This window comes from Bison bison, unplaced genomic scaffold (genome assembly GCF_000754665.1).
Source record: "Bison bison bison isolate TAMUID 2011002044 unplaced genomic scaffold, Bison_UMD1.0 scf7180017864309, whole genome shotgun sequence".
Taxonomy (NCBI): domain Eukaryota; kingdom Metazoa; phylum Chordata; class Mammalia; order Artiodactyla; family Bovidae; genus Bison; species Bison bison.
The window spans coordinates 964,037-988,926 of NW_011494881.1; the positions used below are offsets into that span (position 1 = coordinate 964,037).

General features: G+C 36.8%; 1 protein-coding gene across 1 annotated transcript in view; it reads right to left on the minus strand.

Annotated features, from left to right (window-relative positions):
• CTNNA3 (catenin (cadherin-associated protein), alpha 3) overlaps positions 1–24,890 on the minus strand; it is a 1,923,005-nt gene that overhangs the window by 725,851 nt on the left and 1,172,264 nt on the right. The window contains exon 10 of the mRNA XM_010852148.1: positions 22,696–22,788. Coding sequence (XP_010850450.1) covers positions 22,696–22,788 — 93 coding nt within the window. The remainder of the gene's footprint in view (positions 1–22,695; positions 22,789–24,890) is intronic.

Here is a 24,890-nt window from a genome sequence, read left to right on the forward strand (position 1 = left end):
ATTGTCAGCAAAGGCAGCTTTAGAACAGGAACTATAAAGTTAAAAAAAATTTTTTGGTATACTTATATTTTTAAATTTATTCCATTGTTCTCTTAAAACTGACTTTCCTAAGTCACTCACTGCCCTGCTGCTGTTGCTGCTGCTAAGTCACTTCAGTCGTTTCTGACTCTGTGTGACCCCATAAACGGTGGCCCACTAGGCTCCTCTGTCCCTGGGATTCTCCAGGCAAGAATACTGGAGTGGGTTGCCATTTCCTTCTCCAATGCATGAAAATGAAAAGTGAAAGTGAAGTCGCTTAGTTGTGCCTGACTCTTAGTGACCGCATGGACTGCACCCTACCAGGCTCCTCTGTCCATGGGACTTTCCAGGCAAGAGTACTGGAGTGGGGTGCCATTGCCTCCTCTGACTCACTGCCCTACTCAATGTGTATTCCAAGAGACTGGGAGTCTCTGAGAGTTCCAAGCTTTGAATTCAGTGTAGCTGTGGGAGTAGACCACCCTTCCTTAAAAAGAATGAAGAAAACCCCTTTAAATCTAAATCAGGTCAGTGGCATTGTCAACTATAACACATAAAAGGGGAGTTCAGAATCCTTTAGTTACAGGACTATAACTTGGAGTCTTGGTCATAATACGAGGATGTAGGTGAATGGTTGATTAGATTTGTACAATTGATCAGAGAGATTGTCATGACTGGGGCATATGGTTCCTGCATATGATTACAGGTAAGAGAGGAGCCTGGTGGGCTACAGTCCACAGGGTTGCAAAGAACTGAACATGACTGAAGTGACTGAGCACACATGCAATTTTCATTTAACCCTCAAGGTAAAATTCTTGGAAGAAACTGTCACAGATATTTCCCATATAGTTAAATAATCTAGTACTGACATAATTCATTTCAGATTTGTATTTAAAGTGTTATTTAAAAATAGTGTGACCAACTATTTTAGCACTAACATTACCTTTTGAATTGCATAGTAGTATCTTAAGTTCTGAAGCTGTTTATCTACTCTTTGTAGTTAAGATCACTTAAATGTTAATTGGGACTTCTCAGGTGGCTCAGTTGGTAAACAATCTGCCTGCAATTCAGGAGACCCAGGATAGACTCCTAGGTCGGGAAGATCCCCTGGCCAAGTGAATAGCAACCCCTTCCAGTATTCTAGCCTGGGAAAACCCATGGACAGAGGAGCCAGGTGGGCTCTAGTCTTGAGGGGTCACAAAAAGTAGGACACAGCTAAGCAACTAATACTTTCACTGTTCAAGTGTTAATCACCTGTGAATCTGTAAATCACATGTTAATCACCTGTAAATATCTTATTTACCATTTACCAAAAATTTGCTATAGGTCCTATTCATATTTAGCCATGCTAGCAAAATCCTTCAAGTAAGGCTTCAACAATATGTGAACTGAGAACTTCCAGATGTACAAGCTGGATTTAGAAAAGGCAGAGAAATCAGTGATCAAATTGCCAACATCTACTCATCTACATAGAGAAATCAAGGAAATTCCAGAATAGCATCTACTTCTGCTTCATTGACTACACTAAAGACTTTGACTCTGCAGAACACCACAAACTGTGGAAAATTCTTAAAGAGATGGGAATACCAGACCACCTTACCTGCCTCCTGAGAAACCTTTATGCAGGTCAAGAAGCAACAGTTAGAACAGGACATGGAACAACAGACCGTTTCAAAACAGGAAAGGAGTACGTCAAGGCTATATACTGTCACCTGCTTATTTAACATATACAGAGTATATCAGGTGAATGCTGGGCTGTATGAAACACAAGCTGGAATCAAGATTGCTGGGAGAAATATCAATAACTTCAGATATGCAGATGAACACCACTCTCATGGCAGAAAGTGAAGAGGAACTAAAGAACCTCTTGATGAAGGTGAAAGAGGAGCGTGAAAAAACTTGCTTAAAATTCAACATTCATAAAATGAAGGTCATGGCATCTGATCCCATCACTTCATGGCAAAGAGATGGGGAAAAATGGAAACAGTGACAGACTTTATTTTCTTGGGCTGCAAAATCACCACAGATGGTGACTGCAGTCATGAAATTAAAAGACACTTGCTTCTTGGAAGAAAAGCTATGACAAACATAGACAGCATATTAAAAGGCAAAGACATTAGTTTGCCAACAAATATCTATATAGTCAAAGCTATGGTTTTTCCAGTAGTCATGTATGGATGTGACAGTTGGACCATAAAGAAGGCTGAGAGCCAATGAATTGATGCTTTCAAACTACGGTACTGGAGAAAACTCTTGAGAATCCCTTGGACTGCAAGGAGATCAAACCAATTAATCTTAAAGAAAATCAACCCTGAAAATTCATTGGAAAGACTGATGCTAAATCTGAATCTCCAATACTCGGCCAACTGATGCGAAGAGCAAACTGGTTGGAAAAGACTCTGATGCTGGCCAAGATTGAAGGCAACAGGAGAAAGAGGCAACAGAGAATGAGATGGTTGGATGACATCACTTACTCAATGGACATGAGTTTGAATAAACTCCCAGAGATAGTGAAGGGCATGGAAGCCTGGTGTCTGCAGTCCATGGGGTTACAAAGACTCAGACACAACTTGGCAGCTAAGCAACAACAACAAATACTTAGCCATGAGCCTTAGCTCACTGAATAAAAGCATAATTTAGAGAACATTGCTAAAAGTGCTTAAAAATATAATGTACTACATGTAGATTCTAGACATGAAAAGCAATGTTGTAAAATTAATTGGAAGCTAAAGGTATGGTAAGACTCTGTAGTAAAAGTCTGCAAAGTGGGGTTTCCTTTTTTATTTTTTTTTCCATGAATACATTTACTTTTAAATGCTTAAGGGAAAAAAAAAAACCTAAAAATGTATCTTCCAGCCCCACTTTCTCCTCCTTCCCCACAAAGCTACCAGAACCTCTCTCATTAAGATCACTGCTGACTTCCTCATCTCCAACCCCTCCAGGCTCTTGTCAGTACTCATTCCACTGGAATAATATGGAGTATGAGGCAGCACTGTCCACCTAATTGACCAGCCATGCTTCTAAAAACTCACCCATTCCTGAATTTCCTTTTTTATTTTGTTGATCACTCTTTCTCAAGTTCCTCTTCTTCTCTCCTGGATATGTTTTCTTAAGGTTCTGACTTTGATCCTTTTATTTTCTCTTGCTCTATAGCAGTTTAATCCTACCTGAATGGCTCTAATCATCACCTGTATATGAATGGTCATCATAGTTAGCTGTAATTCCTTAAGTTCTTATATTGTGTTGGTTGCTATAATCTCAACCTTATATTGAAAATACCTGAAATATCTTTAAAGTACTACGTGGATGTTCAGCTAGCACTTTATATTAATTCCTGCTCTAGAGTGACTCCTCTTTCCTCATATTTCCAATTTCTCCTAAGAGAACCACTATCCTCCCAGGCAGGCTTTTCAGGTGGTTCAATAGTAAAGAGTCCACCTACCAATGCAGGACACATGGATTTGGTCGCTGGATCAGGGAGACACCCTGGAGAAGGGAATGGCAACTCACTTCAGTATTCTCACCTGGAAAATCCCACAGACCTCTGAAGAGCCTGGCAGACTACAGTCCATGGGGTCACAAAGAGCTGGACATGACTGAGAGCTGAACATGTGCACACATACATCCTCCCAGGTAGAAGCCAAAACCATCAAAATTATCTTCTTTGCCTCCATCATCACCATCATCAAATCTGTTTTCAATTTCTGATCAATATATGTAGTCCATTTACAATTCTCCCATCTACAATTTTGTATTCTCATGTCTCATTCAAATTCTTACTTCTATATATAATATTCAATAACCTTTCAACTGGTCCTGCCTAAACTTTTTTCTACTCAGTTGACATATAGGTTCCAGATTAATACCTAGGAAGCAAAGCCATGATGATGTCACTCTCCTACTCAAAACTGGTAATCATTTGCTATACTCGACTATATTTCAAAACTAAATTCTTTCATTTGACCATAAGGGCTACAACCTTGGTTTCAACTGTGGACCCAAACTCTCCCTTTTCCAAGGCCTATGCCCTCCAACTTGTCCTCACATGAGGCAATGTGTCCTGGAAAACACTTGGAAGTGTGTGGAGGCATTTTTGGTGGCCACAAAGACTTGACTGGGGGAGGTGATGAGTGTGGACCCACTGCCCTTGATTCTGAGTTTTCTGCCACACAGAACCCCATTACAGTGACTGTCCCTACAACAAAGTATTCTTCTACCTAAAATGCCAAGAGCTCCCGTGAAGACACAATGTGGCATAGACAGATTCAGTTTCTTACTTTTTTCAATTTCTGTTATAACTTTTCCATCTCCTCTGCTTAGAATGCCCTTTTCACAGTTTCCCAAATGTTCAAATCTTGTTCATCCTTTAAGACCTATAGAAAATGTCACTTTTCTGAGAGTCCTCCTGGAATTCCCTGACATGAATCTCTAGCTCCCACAGCATTTCATGTATTCTCTAACACAACTTTGTTTCTGCCTGGATAATACATTTCCCCTTTTCATTGGAAATGTAATATAGTAAAGCTCCATCTTTTTTTTCCTCTATAATTACTACATTGTGGAGGTTTGCAAAGATCCTTTATGCTAACATGTCTAATATTACAGCATACACCATAAGTGTAAATGAGGGCTCCAGTACAGACTCCCTGGTTTGTGAATAATTCTGAAATTATTGCCTCTGTCTTCACTTCAAATCACTATTAGTTCTGGCTACTTACTTTTAAACCGTTGTCTAACTTTGACCCTATGTCCCTAGTAAAATTTAATGACTATGACTTCTCAGTTATAATTTTTTGTATTGTCTTCCAGGACAATATAGCCTCATATTTTCTTAGAAGAAGCCCCACCTGGTTGAACCCAGACCTTATTCCTGAGAGCTGTTTCAGTGGATAAGCATGAATCCTTACTCTCTGCTCCTTGTTTGCCCACATTTCCTGGATGCTCCTGGTAAATGGTCACCAAATACTTGTTGAATTAAGAGATCCTTGGAGTGAATAAAAGGCTAACTGTGTATTCAGGACAGGATTTAGAACTATGATACCACAAAAAGATAGAGCTTAATTTCCAGACTTTAAGCAGCAGTATTCATGCAGCTTTTTCAGGCACGTTTCACTGCATAAATTTCACAGCATTTCAGAGAAGAGACTGATCCTAGGCTTCCAGTCTGAAGTCACCCTAGGCAGTCTTAAGGATCAACAAGCCAATCATAATCAGCTTTTAAAAGATGATTGCCTCATTTTAGCCTTTTTAATAGCCTTACGTCACTTTTGGTTTCTAAAATCTTATATACTTTTTCTGTTCTCTGCAGAGAAAAGAAATAAATTAGATATAATTGCAAGAGTTCTGTCACAACTCTCATAGGTACACTCTGGGATTCTTAAAGAATATGATAATTCTACATTGATTATTTGAGTCCTATATTGTTTAGTTGCAAACAAAACATTCATCATCATCACCTACAAGAAAATGGAAGAAAATATATGTTTCCCTAGAGCATGATATTTAGAAAATTAAGTGCTTCCATTTCATAGATATGACAGCTTCTCAATCACAAAAACAACAGCAGCAAAACCATACAAATCAGGACTAGCTTTTCCACTTGAAAGTGATAGCACGATGCCCTTCCTGAAACATGTACTAAATACAGTAACACATCAAAACTTAATCAGAACAAGCTGCTGCTATAACAAAATAACCCTGTCCATGCAGAAACAGATAATGCCAGTTACTTCACATAACTTGCACTTCAAGCAGACAAAGCATCATACAGGTACCTTTTATCACTTTGGTTAGAAATGATTAGAAATTGGGAATCTTTACACCTAGAGAGCAAAGAAGTATGAAGAACAGTGCTGGCTTTCAGTATCCGCCTGCCAATGTCTACAATGCAAAATAAGTTCATGCAGATGTAATCACTCACTCCATTAATATGTCCTGAGTAGCTACTATGAGTCAGGCATTACTATTAGGATATGTCAGGAGATCAAAAATTCCTACCCTTAGGGAGGTTTTATATTTCCATGTTTATATATAAATGCAGGTGATCTTCAGTGCACACCCTCCCCCAGGTCCTTGGTTCTTTTCAACCTTCACAGACTTCTGTGTCTGGGCCAATCTCGACCTTCCACACTACTTTTCAATATACCTAATAGATCTGATAGAGTGGCTGAAGAACTACAGGTGGAGGTTCATGACCTTGTACAGGAGGCAGTGATTAAGATCACCCCCAAAAAAGAAATGAAAAAAGGCAAATGGTTGTCTGACAAGCCCTTAATAAATAGCTGAGAAAATAAAAGAAGTTAAAGGCAAAGGAGAAAAGGAAAGATATACCCATTTGAATGCAGAGTTCCAAAGAATAGCAAGGAGAGATAAGAAAGTCTTCCTCAGTGATCAATGCAAAGAAATAGAAGAAAACAATAGAATGGGAAAGACTATAGATCTCTTCAAGAAAATTAGAGATACCAAGGGAACATTTCATGCAAAGATGGGCTCAATAAAGGACAGAAATGGTATAGAACTAATACAAGCAGAAGATATTAAGAAAAGGTGGAAAGAATACACAGAAGAACTACACAAAAAAGATCTTCAGAACCCAGATAATCATGATGGTGCCATCACTCACCTAGACCAGACATCCTAGAATGTGAAGTCAAGTGGGCCTTAAGAAGCATCACTATGAAAAAAACTGGTGGAGCTGATGGAATTCCGGTTGAGCTATTTCAAATCCTGAAAGATGAAGCTGTTGAAAGTGCTGCACTCAATAGGCTAGCAAATCTGGAAAACTCAGCAGTGGCCACAGGACTGTAAAAAGTCAGTTTTCATTCCAAATTCAAAGAAAGGCAATGCTGAAGAATGTTCAGACTACCACACAATTACACTCATCTCACATACTAGCAAAGTAATGCTCTAAATTCTTCAAGTGAGGCTTCAACTGTACATGAACTGTGAACTTCTAGATGTTCACGCTGGATTTAGAAAAGGCAAAGGAATCAGAGATCAAAATGCCAACATCCGCTAGATCATTGAAAAAGCAAGAGAGTTCCAGAAAAACATCTATTTCTGCTTTATTGACTATGCCAAAGCTTTTGACTGTGTGGATCACAACAAACTATGGAAAATTCTTAAAGAGATGGGAATACCAGACCACCTGACCTGCCACCTGAGAAATCTGTATGCAGGTCAAGAAGCAGCAGTTAGAACTGGACATGGAACAGGCTGGTTCCAGATTGGGAAAGGAGTACATCAAGACTGTATATGTCCCCCTGCTTATTTAACTTATATGCACAGTACATCATGTGAAATGCTGGTCTGGATAAAGCACAAGCTGGAATCAAGATTCCCGGGAGAAATAATCAATAACCTCAGATATACAGATGACACCACCCTTATGGCAGAAAGTGAAGAAGAACTAAAGAGCCTCTTGATGAAAGTGAAAAAGGAGAGTGAAAAAGTTGGCTTAAAGCTCAACATTCAGAAAACTATATAATGGCATCTGGTCCCATCATGTCATGGCAAATAAATGGGGAAACAATGGAAATAGTGAGAGACTTTATTTTGGGGGGGCTCCAAAATCACTGCAAATGGTGACTGCAGCCATAAAATTAAAAGATGCTTGCTCCTTGGAAGAAAACTATGACCAACGTAGACAGACTATTAAAAAGCAGAGACATTACTTTTCCAACAAAGGTCCGACTAGTCAAAGCTATGGTTTTTCCAGTAGTCATGTACGGATGTGAGAGTTGGACTATAAGGAAAGCTGAGCACCAAAGAATTGATGATTTTGAACTGTGGTGTTGGAGAAGACTCTTGAGAGTCCTTTGGACTGCAAGGAGATCCAACCAGTCCATCCTAAAGGAAATCAGTCCTGAATATTCATTGGAAGGACTGATGCTGAAGTTGAAACTCCAATAGTTTAGACACCTGATGCAAAGAACCGACTCATTGGAAAAGACCCTGATGCTAGGAAAGATTGAAAGCAGGAGGAGAAGGGGACCTCAGAAGATGAGATGCTTAGATGGCATCACCGACACAATGGACATGAGTTTGAATAAGCTCTGGGAGTTGGTGATGGACAGGAAGCCTGTAGTGCTGCAGTCCATGGGGTTAAAAAGAGTCGGAGATGTCTGAGCAACTGAACGGAACTGAATATGCAACCCTTTTGAAAAGTAATTACAGATTTTCAATAAGCAATTTATGGAAATATATCCCTAAGCATATGACTGAAAATAAACTAGATGCCTTTACAAACTGTTTTAGCTCTGTCTGGTCATTGGGAAGCATTTGATGAAAGGGACAAATGGAAGAAGGCATAGCAAAACTCTATTAGATATTGATTCAACCAGAACAGAGTTTCAAAAACTTAACTAGATTTTGGAAAATTAAGCACCTGATTGAGTTTGCCCAATTGTAAGTGTATTCACTATAGGGGAAATTACTCACAGTTTTCACCATGCTCTTGGCTAATTAACAAATCTTATTTAAAATCCCAGAGACAGCAGAGCCTGGTGGGCTGCTGTCTATGGGGTCGCACAGAGTCAAACACAACTGGAGTGACTTAGCAGCAGCAATACCTCTACATCCAATAAACCAAAAAACATTCTCTTTCCAACATCTTTGACAAGGAATAACCTACTTGACTTCTGTTTAAAGATCACTTTCAGTGATTAGAAAATAGCTCAACTCTGTCTTAAAACAACTCTTTCTTTTTCTATTTATCCCTTAAACTGCAGGCCTGAAGCCACACAGTATCTGGACTTGGACATTCCTGTGCCAAGTACACTGGGAATTTCATCATATTCCACAAGCTAAGCACCATAACCATTTTAAAGCTATAAGATGGTCCTCATGTCATGCCACTGACTTATATGGTTGTGTCAGCTATAGTATATGTATATAAAAGTATATACTACATACCTATATAGTATGTGTCAATGTTTTTGATGAATATCAAAATAGGAGATACATAAATTTTGAATAATTTTGCTTGAAAAAACTGAACTCTACTGACCTCATTTCACTATAGATCATGAACATGCTTTTGATGGACCAGTATTTGAAATTCATTGAACTAGATAACAAATGTCCCTTTCAACTCCTGATGCTCCAGGTGCTTTAGATAAGTAATGTTTTTTTTCTATCCATTTGTGCAATAGATTTTATTTAACCTAAGGCCCTGACTCTATATTTACCCTTATTAAATTTGAGCTTATGAGTTTTCAAACATTAGTCCAAATTATCAACATGTTTTAGAACCTTGAATTCTATTTTTCTCACATTTGTGTCATATGCAAATATAAAATATATACTTTCAAATTAAACTTCCAAGTTACTTGTTAAAAATGGAACAAGATTTCAGTTTTATCCTTCCAGCAGGTTAAGTTCCCAGGTTAAGTTTCTCTTCTTTATATAAAGAGAGATTCATTAGAGGATCTCAAGATTGGGCAATAGAAGTGTGTGTGTGTGTGTGTGTGTGTGTTCAGTCACGTCCGACTATTTACAGCCCTATGGACTGTAACCTGCCAGGCTCCTCTGTCCTTGGGATTTTCCAGGCAAGAATACTGGAGCAGGTTGCCCTTTCCTGCTCCAGGGGATCTTCCTGACCCAGGGATGGAACTCCCGAGGCTCTTGCATCTCCTGTATTGGCAGGAGGATTCTTTACCACTAGCAACACATGGGAAGCCCCGTTAGAAGCCCTGTAGGCCAACTTCTTATCCTCTACATTGTCTAAATATCACTCTCCTTATATTCAAATGTCTGTGACATTGAGAAACTCCAAATCCCTCCTTCTCAACAAAGTCCAATTTCTTCCAGGGCAGTTACTGTAGAAAAAATCATTCTATATTGAGACAAAATTTTTATATTTCTAGCTCATGTTCATAGGTTGTAGTTCTGCCCCTTAGGGACCTTCAGAACAAGTCTTTCACATCAGAGCCGTTTGAAGATTTGATGATAGTGATCATGTTTCTCCATGTCTTAACCTTTTCCTGGCTAAAAATTCCCTGTTGCTTTTATGAGTTTTTTGTACAGCATAGTTTCAAGTCATGTCACCATTTCAGATATTCTCTGCTAAATTTCCTCCAGGTGACAGTCTTTTCAAAGTATGACATCTGTAAATGGGCAAAATATTACAGTTGTAGTTCTCTAGACACAGTAAAAACCAACATGATCCAATTCACTGAGACCTAGGTGAATTCAATGGTATTTAGCAAACAGGAACTAAATGTAGCCCCATCATCAGCTCCTTTTGCCCTGTGTTTTCTCAACCTGACTTATTCCAAAATTAGTCTAATTTTAAAAGGAAATTAGTCCTGAATGTTCATTGGAAGGACTAAGGCTAAAGCTGAAACTCTAATACTTTAGCCACCTAATGTGAAGAACTGACTCATTGGAAAAGACCCTGATGCTGGGAAAGACTGAAGGAGGGAGGAGAAGGTGACAACAGAGAATGAGATGGTTGGATGGCATCAGCGACTCAATGGACATGAGTTTGAGCAAGCTCGAGACTTGGTAAAGGACAGGGAAGCCTGGTGTGCTGCAGTCCATGGGGTCACAAAAATTTGGATAAGACTGAGCAACTGAACTGAACTGAATATTAAAAGTAGGTGAGGTTTTCCTTCAAAATTAATAAAATACCTATTTCTAGTTAAAAACTTAGAATCCTTAAAGAAATAAAGTGAAATGTGAAAGTATTCCTCCTGTTCTATATCTCTAGTCTCACTTCTTGGAAGTAAACACTACTAAAATTTTCATGAGAACCTTTTGAAAAATGTCCTACAAGTACATAAACATATGGCTCAATCTTCTTTTTTTCACATAAGTGGGAAATAAGATACTCATCGGAAATGTACCTTTTCCTTGGTTATCTTGGGTATCTTCCATACTAAAATACATATTGAGCTGACATTACTTTAAACAACTTTTAACATTCTCCACTAACAGATATTTAGGTTGGCTCTAGCTCTGTCATTGCAGATAACAAACTTTGCTCATAACAAACAAATAAACCTTGCTCATAACAAACTGGTGTGCCAGAGTGGTAGGGATGGGGGGATAGGCAAAATAGGTGAAGGGGATTAAGAGGTACAAATATCCAGACATAAAAATAAATAAGTCACAGGGATACGTCATATAGTGCTGCAGTTCATGGGGTCACAAAGAGTCGGACACGACTGAGTGACTGAACTGATATAATGTAGTCAATAACATTGTAACAACTCTGTATGGTGAGAGATGGCAGCTAGATTTATTGCAGTGATCATTTCATAATATACAAAAATATCCAATCACCATTAATGCACCCAAAGTTAATATTCTATATCAAATTTAACACACTGAGGAAACCAGAAGGGAAAGAGACATGTGTACCCCAATGTTCATCACAGCACTGTTTATAATAGCCAGGACATGGAAGTAACTAGATGTCCATCAGCAGATGAATGGATAAGAAAGCTGTGGTACATATACACAATGGAGTATTACTCAGCCATTAAAAAGAATACATTTGAATCAGTTCTAATGAGGTGGATGAAACTGGAGCCTATTATACAGAGTGAAGTAAGCCAGAAAGAAAAACACCCATACAGTATACTAAGGCATATATATGGAATTTAGAAAGATGGTAACAATAACCCTGTGTACGAGACAGCAAAAGAGACACTGATGTATAGAAGAGTCTTATGGACTCTGGAAGAGGGAGAGGGTGGGAAGATTTGGGAGAATGGCATTGAAACATGTAAAATATCATGTATGAAACGAGTCGCCAGTCCAGGTTCGATGCACGATACTGGATGCTTGGGGCTGGTGCACTGGGACAACCCAGAGGGATGGTATGGGGAGGGAGGAGGGAGGAGGGTTCAGGATGGGGAACACATGTATACCTGTGGCAGATTCATTTCAATATTTGGCAAAACTAATACAATATTGTAAAGTTTAAAAATAAAATTAAATAAAAAAAATAAATAAAGGGAAAAAAAACATAAAAAAGAACTTGCTTAGACATTTGTGCATGTGCACTCATGTGTCTGTACTATAAATTTCAAGAAGTGGAATTAATGAACCTAAATGTATATGCATATTTTATTTCAATCAGATCAGATCAGATCAGATCAGTGGCTCAGTCATGTCCGACTCTTTGCGACCCCATGAATCGCAGCACGCCAGGCCTCCCTGTCCATCACCAACTCCCGGAGTTCACTCAGACTCACGTCTATCGAGTCAGTGATGCCATCCAGCCATCTCATCCTCTGTCATCCCCTTCTCCTCCTGCCCCTAATCCCTCCCAGCACCAGGGTCTTTTCCAATTAATCAACTCTTCACATGAGGTGGCCAAAGTACTGGACTTTCAGCTTTAGCTCATTCCTTCCAAAGAAATCCCGGGCTGATCTCCTTCATAATGGACTGGTTGGAACTCCTTGCAGTCCAAGGGACTCACAAGAGTCTTCTCCAACACCACAGGTTAAAAGCATCAATTCTTCGGTGCTCAGCCTTCTTCACAGTCCAACTCTCACATCCATACATGACCACTGGAAAAACCATAGCCTTGACTCGACGAACCTTTATTGGCCAAGTAATGTCTCTGCTTTTGAATATGCTATCTAGGTTGGTCATAACTTTCCTTCCAAGGAGTAAGCGTCTTTTTTAATTTCATGGCTGCAGTCACCATGTGTAGTGATTTTGGAGCCCCCAAAAATAAAGTCTGACACTGTTTCCACTGTTTCCCCATCTATTTCCTATGAAGTGGTGGGACCGGATGCCATGATCTTCGTTTTCTGACTGTTGAGCTTTAAGCCAACTTATTCACTCTCCACTTTCACTTTCATCAAGAGGCTTTTGAGTTCATCTTCACTTTCTGCCATAAGGGTGGTGTCATCTGCATATCTGAGGTTATTGATATTTCTCCCGGCAATCTTGATTCCAGTTTGTGTTTCTTCCAGTCCAGCGTTTCTGATGATGTACCCTGCATATAAGTTAAATAAACAAGGTGACAATATACAGCCTTGATGAACTCCTTTTCCTATTTGGAACCAGTCTGCTGTTTCATGTCCAGTTCTAACTGTTGCTTCCTGACCTGCATACAAATTTCTCAAGAGGCAGATCAGGTGGTCTGGTATTCCCATCTCTTTCAGAATTTTCCACAGTTTATTGTGATCCACATAGTCAAAGGCTTTGGCAGAGTCAACAAAGCAGAAATAGATGTTTTTCTAGAACTCTCTTGCTTTTTCTATGATCCAGCGGATGTTGGCAATTTGATCTCTGGTTCCTCTGCCTTTTCTAAAACCAGCTTGAACATGAGGAAGTTCACGGTTCACACATATTGCTGAAGCCTGGCTTGGAGAATTTTGAGCATTACTTTACTAGCGTGTGAGATGAGTGCAATTGTGCAGTAGTTTGAGCATTCTTTGGCATTGCCTTTCTTTGGGATTGGAATGAAAACTGACCTTTTCCAGTCCTGTGGCCTCTGCTGAGTTTTCCAAATGCTGGCATATTGAGTGCAGCACTTTCACAGCATCATCTTTCAGGATTTGGAATAGCTCAACTGGAATTCCATCACCTCCACTAGCTTTGTTCTTAGTGATGCTTTCTAAGACCCACTTGACTTCACATTCCAGGATGTCTGGCTCTAGGTCAGTGATCACACCATCATGATTATCTGGGTCATGAAGATCTTTTTTGTACAGTTCTTCTGTGTATTCTTGCCACCTCTTCTTAATATCTTCTGCTTCTGTTAGGTCCATACCATTTCTGTCCTTTATCTAGCTCATCTTTGCATGAAATGTTCCTTTCGTATCTCTGATTTTCTTGAAGAGATCCCTAGTCTTTCCCATTCTGTTGTTTTCCTCTATTTCTTTGCATTGATTACTGAAGAAGGCTTTCTTATCTCTTCTTGCTATTCTTTGGAACTCTGCATTCAGATGTTTATATCTTTCCTTTTCTCCTTTGCTTTTCGCTTCTCTTCTTTTCACAACTATTTGTAAGGCCTCCCCAGACAGCCATTTTGCTTTTTTGCATTTCTTTTCAATGAGAATGTTCTTGATCCCTGTCTTCTGTACAGTGTCACGAACCTCATTCCATAGTTCATCAGACACTCTATCTATCAGATCTAGGCCCTTAAATCTATTTCTCACTTCCACTGTATAATTATAAGGGATTTGATTTAGGTCATACCTGAATGGTCTAGTGGTTTTCCCTACTTTCTTCAATTTAAGTCTGAATTTGGAAATAAGGAGTTCATGGTTTGAGCCACAGTCAGCTCCTGGTCTTATTTTTGCTGACTCTATAGAGCTTCTCCACCTTTGGCTGCAAAGAATATAATCAATCTGATTTCAGTGTTGACCATCTGGTGATGTACATGTATAGAGTCTTCTCTTGTGTTGTTGGAAGAGGGTGTTTGTTATGACCAGTGCATTTTCTTGGCAAAACTCTATTAGTCTTTGCCCTGCTTCATTCCATATTCCAAGGCCAAATTTGTCTGTTATATTGCCAAAATGGATCTTATACACATATACACATTTACAAACATGCATACACACAACATATATACATACATACACACAACATACAATTGGGGATGCACCCTAGACCCACTAACTCTGAATTTCAGGGTATACTATATAAAAAATACACAGTATAAAAAATAATTTTGTAGTACAGAGGTAGAGAATAAATTTTAGAACTTGTTCTTTGATGAAAAAAAATGTTAAGTTGTATTAGTCTTTTCTGACAGCTAAATCACATTGTCGATTCATACTGAGATTACTATCAACTAAAATTTCTAACCTTTTGGAGAGTAAATATTTACTAAGGTATGTTCACTCCATTATTTATTTTTAGATTTCTTTTATAGTGCCAAAAATATATGGTTTAATATTTTACCTATTCAGTATTCAGTTCAGTTCAGTCGCTCAGTCATGTCTGACTCTTTGCTGAATATAATAATATTCAGTCCATGTTTTGAATATTCAAATTCTTTATGACCAGACTCTTTCAGCTAATATAGTCCCTTTACCTTCTAACTTTCAACTGAAAAAGATTAAGACCATAATTATAAAATTTTATCCAAATCACTAGTAAAATACTGAAATGAGCTAGGCCAAGGGCAGATTGCAGCCCAGCAGTAGAGGTTAGCAACTATACATTAATCAGCCATTTTAATGATTTATTTTTTATCAATTACAATTCTAATTATAAGGTAATTTTTTACATTGTAAAAAAAAAAAGAGAGATATGCCTAAAAGATGTTGCAAAAAATCTTATTTCAGTCTATGAATATAAAATGACTTAATATTCTAGAAACCCTGCCCATATATTGAACAAATAGTTATTGAGCATCCAATATATGCTGCATTTCTCTTAGGTATGTGGGATACAGGCAGTGAACAAGAAACAATAAATCACTGCCTTCATAAATTTTATATGTGAGAGTGGACAGTGTACAATAAAAAACTAACAAAATAATATAAAATATAATATCAAATTATAGTAGAGACTTTAAAAGAAATAAATATGGTGACATGATAGGTAACTTAGAGAGGCTGATGTCTGAGATGATATTCGAGCCCAGTTTTCACAAATTGAACATAACAGAAGCTGTCCATATGGCCATATGAAAAAAACAAACTGGGAAATTACCAAGTGTGAACTCCCTCAGGTGGTAAAAGCTTATTGTGTTCTAGAAAGAGAAAGGCCAAAGTGCAGAGATCTAACAAATGCAAAGGAAAATAATATGAAGTAGAGTTGACAGTTAGGCAGTAGAAATTTCATGTAAGTCTGAATAACTCATTAAAAGAACTTTGCATTTTATTGTAAAGGGCTAAGGAAAGCAACTGCTATGCTAAACATTTTTAAAATTGGGTTTTTATATGGGAAGTAGATTAGAAAGACATGAGTATGAGCATGGAAACCATGTAGGATATTTCTGTAGTCAAAGATAAAAATGATGAGGCACAGACTATGATATTTTTCATCCTGTTGACAAACAACATGAGGAAAAGTATATAGATTCAAGACAAATATTTTTGTTGAAACTTTTAGGGCTTGTCAATGGATTAAATAGGAAAACTAGCCATTAGATATAATTAAAATATGAGTTTCACTAGGACAAGAGTTTTGACTAATATATTTTCTTTACTGTTTACTCCCCATCTGCATAAATGATACCTACCACATAGCATATGTTCAATAAATATTTATTGCATTAAAAAAAAGAAAAAGAAAGAAAATCTCTAGGTTTTTCCTCAGAGAAACTAGGTGAAAGGCCATGCTGTTAACTAAAATCAGTAAGACTGAAGAAAAGCAAAATGAGGCGGGGGTGCAACTATTAGGAGTTCCATTTGGCTATTTTAAGTTTTAGATGTCTTCTAGGTATAAATGTGGAGATGTAAAGGGAAAATTAAATATTTGAGTCTGGTCTTTAGGAAAGTTTTCTGGCCTATTGAGAAAAATTGGGATTCCATCAAAATATAGCCATGGACTTTATTGTAATTAATAATAAAAGAATATTAAAGAGTCTCTGAAGGACATTTAAAAAAAAGATCTGATTATGGGGATATATAAAACATGTTTATTAATGGAAATATTTAATATCTTGAAGGAGCCACTTTTCCTTAAAATAATCTAAAATCTAAAACATTTTAACAATTTCAATAAAAAATTCTAATATGTATTTTTATAGAACTTTTTAAGTAGATACTTAAAGTTACATAAAAGAGCAGAGCAGAACAGTAATACTTTAAAGAAAGAAACAAGGCATCTAAAATTGACTAGAAGATATCAAGATGTAACCAAAAGTCACAATTAAGACTGTAACTCTCCCTGACACCAAAAACAAGGATATGACACATGTACACAAAATTATAGGCTAATGCTATTGATGAACATAGATGTAAAAACCCTCGACTAAACATTAGCAAACCAAATTCAACAATACATTAAAAGGATCATATTCTGTAAGCAAGTAGGATTTATCCCAGGGATGAAAGATGGTTCAGTATTTTCAAACAATCAATGTGATATACCACATTAACAAATTGAGCAGTAAAAGGCATATGATCATCTCAATAGATGTAGCAAAAGTTTTTGACAAAATTCAACATTCATTTATGATCCAAAAAATCCAAAAAAAGTGGGTAGAGAGGCAATGCACCTCAAAATATAAAGGCCATATATGAAAAACTCATAGTCAACATCATATGCAATGTATGAAAAGCTAAAAACATTTCCTCTAAGATCAGGAATGAGGATGTACACTCTTGCCATTTTTATTAAACATAGGTTGGAAGTAATAAACACAGCATTCAGACAGGAAAAGGAAATGAAAGAGTCTAAATTTTAAGGCAAAAAGTAAAACTGCCACAGTTTACAGACAATAAGATCCAATATATGGAGAATCCTAAAGATGCTACAAAAATCTATTATAACTCATCAGTGAATTCAATAAAGTTTCAGGATATAAAATTAATATACAGAAATCAGTTGTGCTTCTATGCACTAACAGCAAACTAGAAAGAGAAATTAAGAGAATAATCCAATTTATAGTTGCATGACAAAGTATAAAACATTTAGAAATAAATCTAAGGAAATAAAAGACTCTTATTAGGAAAACTATAAAACACTAATAAAGGAATTGAAGGAGACACAAAGAGATGCCTCTGCAATATCTTTATAAATCATGTTCTCGGATTGGAAGAATCATTAGTGTTGATAACGTGACCATACTACCCAAGGCAATCTACAGATTCAACGTAATTAATCCCAAAATACCAGTGGCATTTTTCATAAAACTAGAACAAATAATTCATTTGTATAGAAACACAAAAGAGTTCAAATAGCAAACATAATCTTGAGAAAGAAGAACAAAGCCAGAGGCATCATTCTTCCTGATTTCAAACTATATTACAAAGCACAGTAATCAAAACAGTATGGTACAAAAACAGATGAAACTTGCAAACATACAACATACAAAAACAGTTGAGAAAGAAGAACAAAGCCAGAGGCATCATTCTTCCTGATTTCAAACTATATTACAAAGCACAGTAATCAAAACAGTATGGTACAAAAACAGATGAAACTTGCAAACATACAACATACAAAAACAGACACATAAGTCAGTGGAACATAGAAAAGAGCCCAGAAAAAAAAAAATTACACTTATGTGGCAATTAATCTACAAGAGGAGAGGCAAGAATATACAATGTGGAAAAGTATACCTTCTTTAATAAGTTGTATTGGGAAAACTGGACAGCTACTTGCAAAAGAATAAAGCTGGACTATTTTCTCATACCATATATAAATTCAAAATGGATTGAAGACTTAAAGGTAAGACCCCAAACCATAAACCTTCTAGGAAAAAAATGTAGGCAGGATGCTCTTTGACATCAGTCTTAGCAATATTCTGGGGATATGTATTCTCAGGTAAAGAAAACAAAACCAAAGATAAACAAATGAGACTACATCAAACTTAAAAAGCTTTTGTGCAGTTAGGGAAACTATCAACAAAATTAAAAGCCACATACTGAATGAGAGAAGATACTTGCAAACAAAATACTCACTAAGGGCTTAACATCCAAAACAAAGAACTCATAAGACTCAACATCAAAAAAGAAAGAAAGAAACAACCCAATTAAAAATGGGTAAAGAACCTGAATAGACATTTTTTTCAAAGAAGTATGCAGATGGCCAACAGGCACATGAAAAGATGCTCAGTATCACTAATCATCAGGGAAATACACATAAAAACCACAATGAGATATGACTTTCACCTGTTTAGAATGGTTATTATCAAACAGACAGGAAATAACAAGTGCTGGTGAGGATGGAGAGAAAAAGGAACTTTTGTATACTACTGGTGGGAATATAAGTTGGTATAGTCACCTATGGAAATAGTAGAGAAGTTCCTCAAAAAGTTAAAAATAGAACTACCAAATGATCCAGCAATTCTACTTCTGGAATTTTATCCAAAGAAAACAAAAACATTGGTTTAAAAAAATATATATCTGAGAATTCCCTGGTGGTCCAGTGGTTAGGACTCACTCTTTCACTGCCGAGGGCATGGGTCAGTCCCTGGTTCAGGAAGTAAGGTACCAAAAGCCATAGTACAGCCAAAATTTTTTTTAATTAAAAAAAAAGTTAAAAAATGAAAAAGATATAGGTATTCCTATGGGCTTCCCTGGTGGCTCAGAGGTTAAAGCCTCTGCCTGCAATGAGGGAGACCTGGGTTTGATCCCTGGTCAGGAAGGTCCCCTGGAGAAGGAAATGGCAACCCACTCCAGTATTCTTGCCTGGAAAATCCCATGGACAGAGGATCCTGATGGGCTTCAGTCCACAGGGTAGCAAAGAGTCAGACACAACTGAGCAACTTCACTTTCACTTTCATGTTCATTGCAGCATTATTTATAATAGCCAAGATTTTAAAGCATTCTAAGTGTTTTTATCAATAAATGAGTGAATAAAGAAGATGTTGTACACACACACATACAACAAAAACACAATGGAACACCGCTGCTGCTGCTAAGTCACTTCAGTCGTTTCCAACTCTGTGCAACCCCATAGATGGCAGCCCACTAGGCTTCTCTGTTCCTGGGATTCTCCAGGCAAGAAGACTGGAGGGGGTTGCCATTTCCTTCTCCAATGCATGAAAGTGAAAAGTGAAAGTAAAGTCGCTCAGTTGTGCCCGACTCTTAGCAACCTTATGGACTGCAGCCTACCAGGCTTCTCCGTCCATGGGATTTTCCAGGCAAGAGTACTGGAGTGGGGTGCCATTGCCTTCTCTGAATGGAATATTACTCAGCCATAAAAATTAATTAAACCTTGCCACTGTAATAACATTGATAGACCTAGAAGGAATATGATAAATGAGATAAGTCAAACAGAGTAAGGTAAGTATCACATGATTTCACTTATATATGGAATCTAAAAAATAAAGTATAATTGGTAAAGGATCAACTTTTTAATACAGGATGATAGCCCAGTGGTTACCACTGTTTAAAAAAATAGATTCAACCTCCTGTTAGACATAAAAATAAATTTCAGATAAAATAAAGATTTAAATGTTAAATAACAGTATTTACTATTTTAAAAAGAAAATATGGGGACTATGTAACCCTTTTGTTGGAAGAATTTCTTGACAAAGCCCAAACCAACATACCATGGCACAGAGTAGATGCTCAAATGTCTAATTAAAAAATTAAAAGATGAATCATATGTTCATATTATAGTTCTTAAAATACTTTAGGATTAAAATACTATATTCAAAGTTAAAGGAAAAGCCACAGTCAACAGAAGATATTTTTAATAAATCTAAGCAGTGCAATAAAAACAAGCAATTAAAAATCGTCAAAGGGTTTAAGCAATTCAGACTTCTAAAGCCAAATGGTTAATAACTGTTTCTTTAAGTGTTTTCTTGAGTAATCATAAAAAAGCATAAATTGAAACCAATGAGATATACTGAATACTATTCAGATTCAAAAGACATTTCAAAAGTGACAGCATCAAGTGTTATCTACAATATGGAGAAACGAAAACTCAAACTACTGAGGGGAATGTAAGTGATTCAGCCACTTCAGAGGCCTATTGCACAGTTCTGTTGCCTATGGGACCTCAGAGAAAACTGACCTCAGTTATGAGATCTCAGTTGCTGGTCCTCTAGATTGTACTTCAGCCAGTTTTAATTTGTTAATCAGCATTAAGTCTAAAGAAGCAGTCACCTTACTATTTCTTAAATATTCTTACAGATGAAATCATTGGCAAAGCAAGCAAGAATTTCACACACATTGTGCTTTTAGTAAAATTAGAATTCCAGCAGAAGTCCAGAGACTTGAAATTTCTAATCATTATTATATTTCACATCTTTACAACTACTGTGGTTTTAATTGGGAAGTAATTATCTACATCACTTGTTGCATATTCTAAGGCAACAAAGGATTGACCTTATGTGTATCCTCAGTTCAGTTCAGTTCAGTCACTCAGTCGTGTCTGATTCTTTGTGACCCCAAGGACTGCAGCACACCAGGCTTCCCTGTACATCACCAACTCCCAGAGTTTACTCAAACTCATGCCCATTGAGTTGGTGATGCTATCCAACCATCTCATCCTCTGTTGTCCCTTTCTCCTGTGTATCCTGAATCATAGTTTTGAGACAATTACTCATCTAGAAATAATTCCTAAGCAATATATTTCTCTTTGGATTTTAAAAAACTCCTGAATTCCAGACAAGACAATATTTCTTGGCTTTTTTCAAACTCATGCCTTCTTTTGATAAAAGAGGAAAAAAAAAATTCTTTTTCATGTGATTTGAGATTTCAAATTAAATAATGACTAAAAATAAATCAGATCTGTTGGACAAAACACTGCTTTGATTTCAAACTATATTTTTCAGAAAATTCTAAGATGGTCTCTCAGGAACTGTTACAAGAACCAGGTGTTAAATAAAGAATGAAGTGCTTAGTAAAGAGTAAACTATGACCTTAGGATGAGTCATTTTATATTTTTAAAATATACATTTTAATGTTTCCATATGTATGAAAGTCTTCAGCATTACACATATTTTTTTTTAATTTTATTTTATTTTAAAACTTTACATAATTGTATTATTTTTGCCAAATATCAAAATGAATCCGCCACAGGTATACATGTGTTCCCCATCCTGAACCCTCCTCCCTCCTCCCTCCCCATACCATCCCTCTGGGTCGTCCCAATGCACTAGCCCCAAGCATCCAGTATCGTGCATTGAACCTGGACTGGCAACTCGTTTCTTACATGATATTTTACATGTTTAAATGTCATTCTCCCAAATCTTCCCACCCTCTCCCTCTCCAACAGAGCCCATAAGACTGTTCTATACATCAGTGTCTCTTTTGCTGTCTCGTACACAGGGTTATTGTTACCATCTTTCTAAATTCCATATATATGTGTTAGTATACTGTATTGGTGTTTTTCCTTCTGGCTTACTTCACTCTGTATAATAGGCTCCAGTTTCATCCACCTCATTAGAACTGATTCAAATGTATTCTTTTTAATGGCTGAGTAATACTCCATTGTGTATATGTACCACAGCTTTCTTATCCATTCATCTGCTGATGGACATCTAGGTTGCTTCCATGTCCTGGCTATTATAAACAGTGCTGCGATGAACATTGGGGTACATGTGTGTATGCCCAGCAGTGGGATTGCTGGACCACAAGGCAGTTCTATTTCCATTTTTTTAAGGAATCTCCACACTGTTCTCCATAGTGGCTGTACTAGTTTGCATTGACAAATTCTTAGAAAAGTACAACTTTCCAAAACTCAACCAGGAAGAAATAGAAAATCTTAACAGACCCATCACAAGCATGGAAATTGAAACTGTAATCAAAAATCTTCCAGCAAACAAAAGCCCAGGTCCAGATGGCTTCACAGCTGAATTCTACCAAAAATTTAGAGAAGAGCTAACACCTATCCTGCTCAAAGTCTTCCAAAAAATTGCAGAGGAAGGTAAACTTCCAAACTCATTCTATGAGGCCACCATCACCCTAATACCAAAACCTGACAAAGATCCCACAAAAAAAGAAAACTACAGGCCAATATCACTGATGAACATAGATGCAAAAATCCTTAACAAAATTCTAGCAATCAGAATCCAACAACACATTAAAAAGATCATACACATAATTTTTTTATAGCTAGTTTAATGAAAGACAGTTATCATACCTGTGGACACAAGGTTTCCAGGTGATTGGCAGCAACTCTGACAATCTTAATCCCATCTTCATTTGTTGACATGGAACAAGCAAGATTTGCCACCTTAAATACAAAATAATGGAAATTATCTCAGATTATCAAGGAAATGCAGAAACATCTGTTATCACAGACAAGAGCGTTTAAATGTTCACTGAAAATTTCAGTGACTACAGCATCTTCATAAATGTCACTGGAAGCATTCAGAAATCTATTAAATAACAACACAGGACCATACAGTAGTGTTTAAAGCCAACAGGAAGACTGGTGAACGAATTTGCAATACCTGTAACAGTCTCTTGGTATCAATATCTAACCCATAATAAGATGTTGCTATGGTTTCTTATGAGACTGAGAAAAAGTTTATCCATGGATTGAAAGCCAATACATTCTTGGACTCTTATATGATTGTGGTTTAAGTTTGTAATTGGTTTATTATTTCCCAGAAGTCTATTATGCACTCTTAAGTTGCATTAAGCATGACTATATCTTTGTTCATGTTTTATTCAGCATCAAATATCCTACAAAGCTGGGCAAATACAAGATAATTGAATTCTTCTTCCTGTTCTTGATTTTCTACTACAACTTCATTGGCACTATTTGACATTCCAGCAGTCTATTTGATTCACGCCTTTAGTAATATCCATATTTTTTTATACATTATTGTTTTGAAACACACTGTTTTCCAGGGATATGATTGCCCTTTAAAACAACTGCCTTCATGGCGATGACCTAAGTCCAATGTTTATAAAGATTTTCTTTATACCATGAATAAGTTGTGAGAAAGATTGTGGAATTCCATCCTTTTCCTTTGAACTTCAGTCTTATTCAACATCCCCCTTGCTAGCAGGTGAGTGTTCATGTACAGAGGCAATGTTTTCTTGGATCTACAAAATATGTCACTGCCTCCATCACTGCAAAGAGATCGCTTTCCTAACAATCATTTTCCTTAAGTTTCAGTTATTATATGCTTTAACATAAGGCAGTTTTTACTGATCAAATCCAAAATCCAATCAGTTGCAGAGAAACTTCACTTAAACTGCGTGTGTTGAAAGTGAACAACAAACATATCTTTGGATAACTATCTGTAGAGTACCAAAAACTCTTACTTACATGGATTTACAGCCTTTGCTTTTTTTTTTTTTTCAATAGCATTACTTTAAATATGTTGGCAGTGAAACAACTCCTTGGTTTGCATTTACATATAATGAAATAACAGCCATATATTACTTAACTGTGGAGTGGCATTGATCACTTTATTAATGTACATGGAAATGGCTTACTTGAAAAGGTCTTTTGTTGGCTTGAAGGTCACAATGCCTCAACTTTCATATCAGCCACATAATTAGCACATTTGTGATTATTTGAAAAGGGCAGTCATTTCTGTACCCCACTCCATTCTTAAAACACCACTCACAGAAAGTAAAATTTAGCAGTCTAATTCCTTTAATAAATTTTATAATAATTTGCACTGTACTTGCATGAAATAGCTGTCTTTAAATTTGAGCACTGTTTGCTTTAAGTAGAAATATGAAATTATTGGCTCAATCTTTTGGTCAAATAGATGAATGTTGGTTGAACCTAAGTTTAAAAATTACAGAAAGATACTCTATATAGACATTTTAAAATTTTCTTTAATTTTATATTCAAATACAGTTGATTAACAGTTTTATGTCAGTTTTAGGTATACAGTAAAGAGATTCAGTTATAAATGTATCTATTATTTTTTTAATTATTTTCTCATTTAGGTTATTACAGGACATTGGAGATACCAAGGGAATATTTTATGCAAAGATGGACTCAATAAAGGACAGAAATGGTATGGACCTAACAGAAGCAGAAGATATTAACAAGAGGTGGCAAGAATAACAGAACTGTACAAAAAAGATCTTCATGACCCAGATAATCACAATGGTGTGATCACTCACCTAGAGCCAGACATCCTGGAATGTGAAGTCAAGTGGGCCTTAGGAAGCATCACTATGAACAAAGATAGTGGAGGTGATAGAATTCCAGTTGAGCTATTTCAAATCCTGAAAGATGATGCTGTGAAAGTGCTGCACTCAATATGCCAGCAAATTTGGAAAACGCAGCAGTGGCCACAGGACTGGAAAAGGTCAGTTTTCATTCCAATCCCAAAGAAAGGCAATGCCAAAGAATGTTAAACT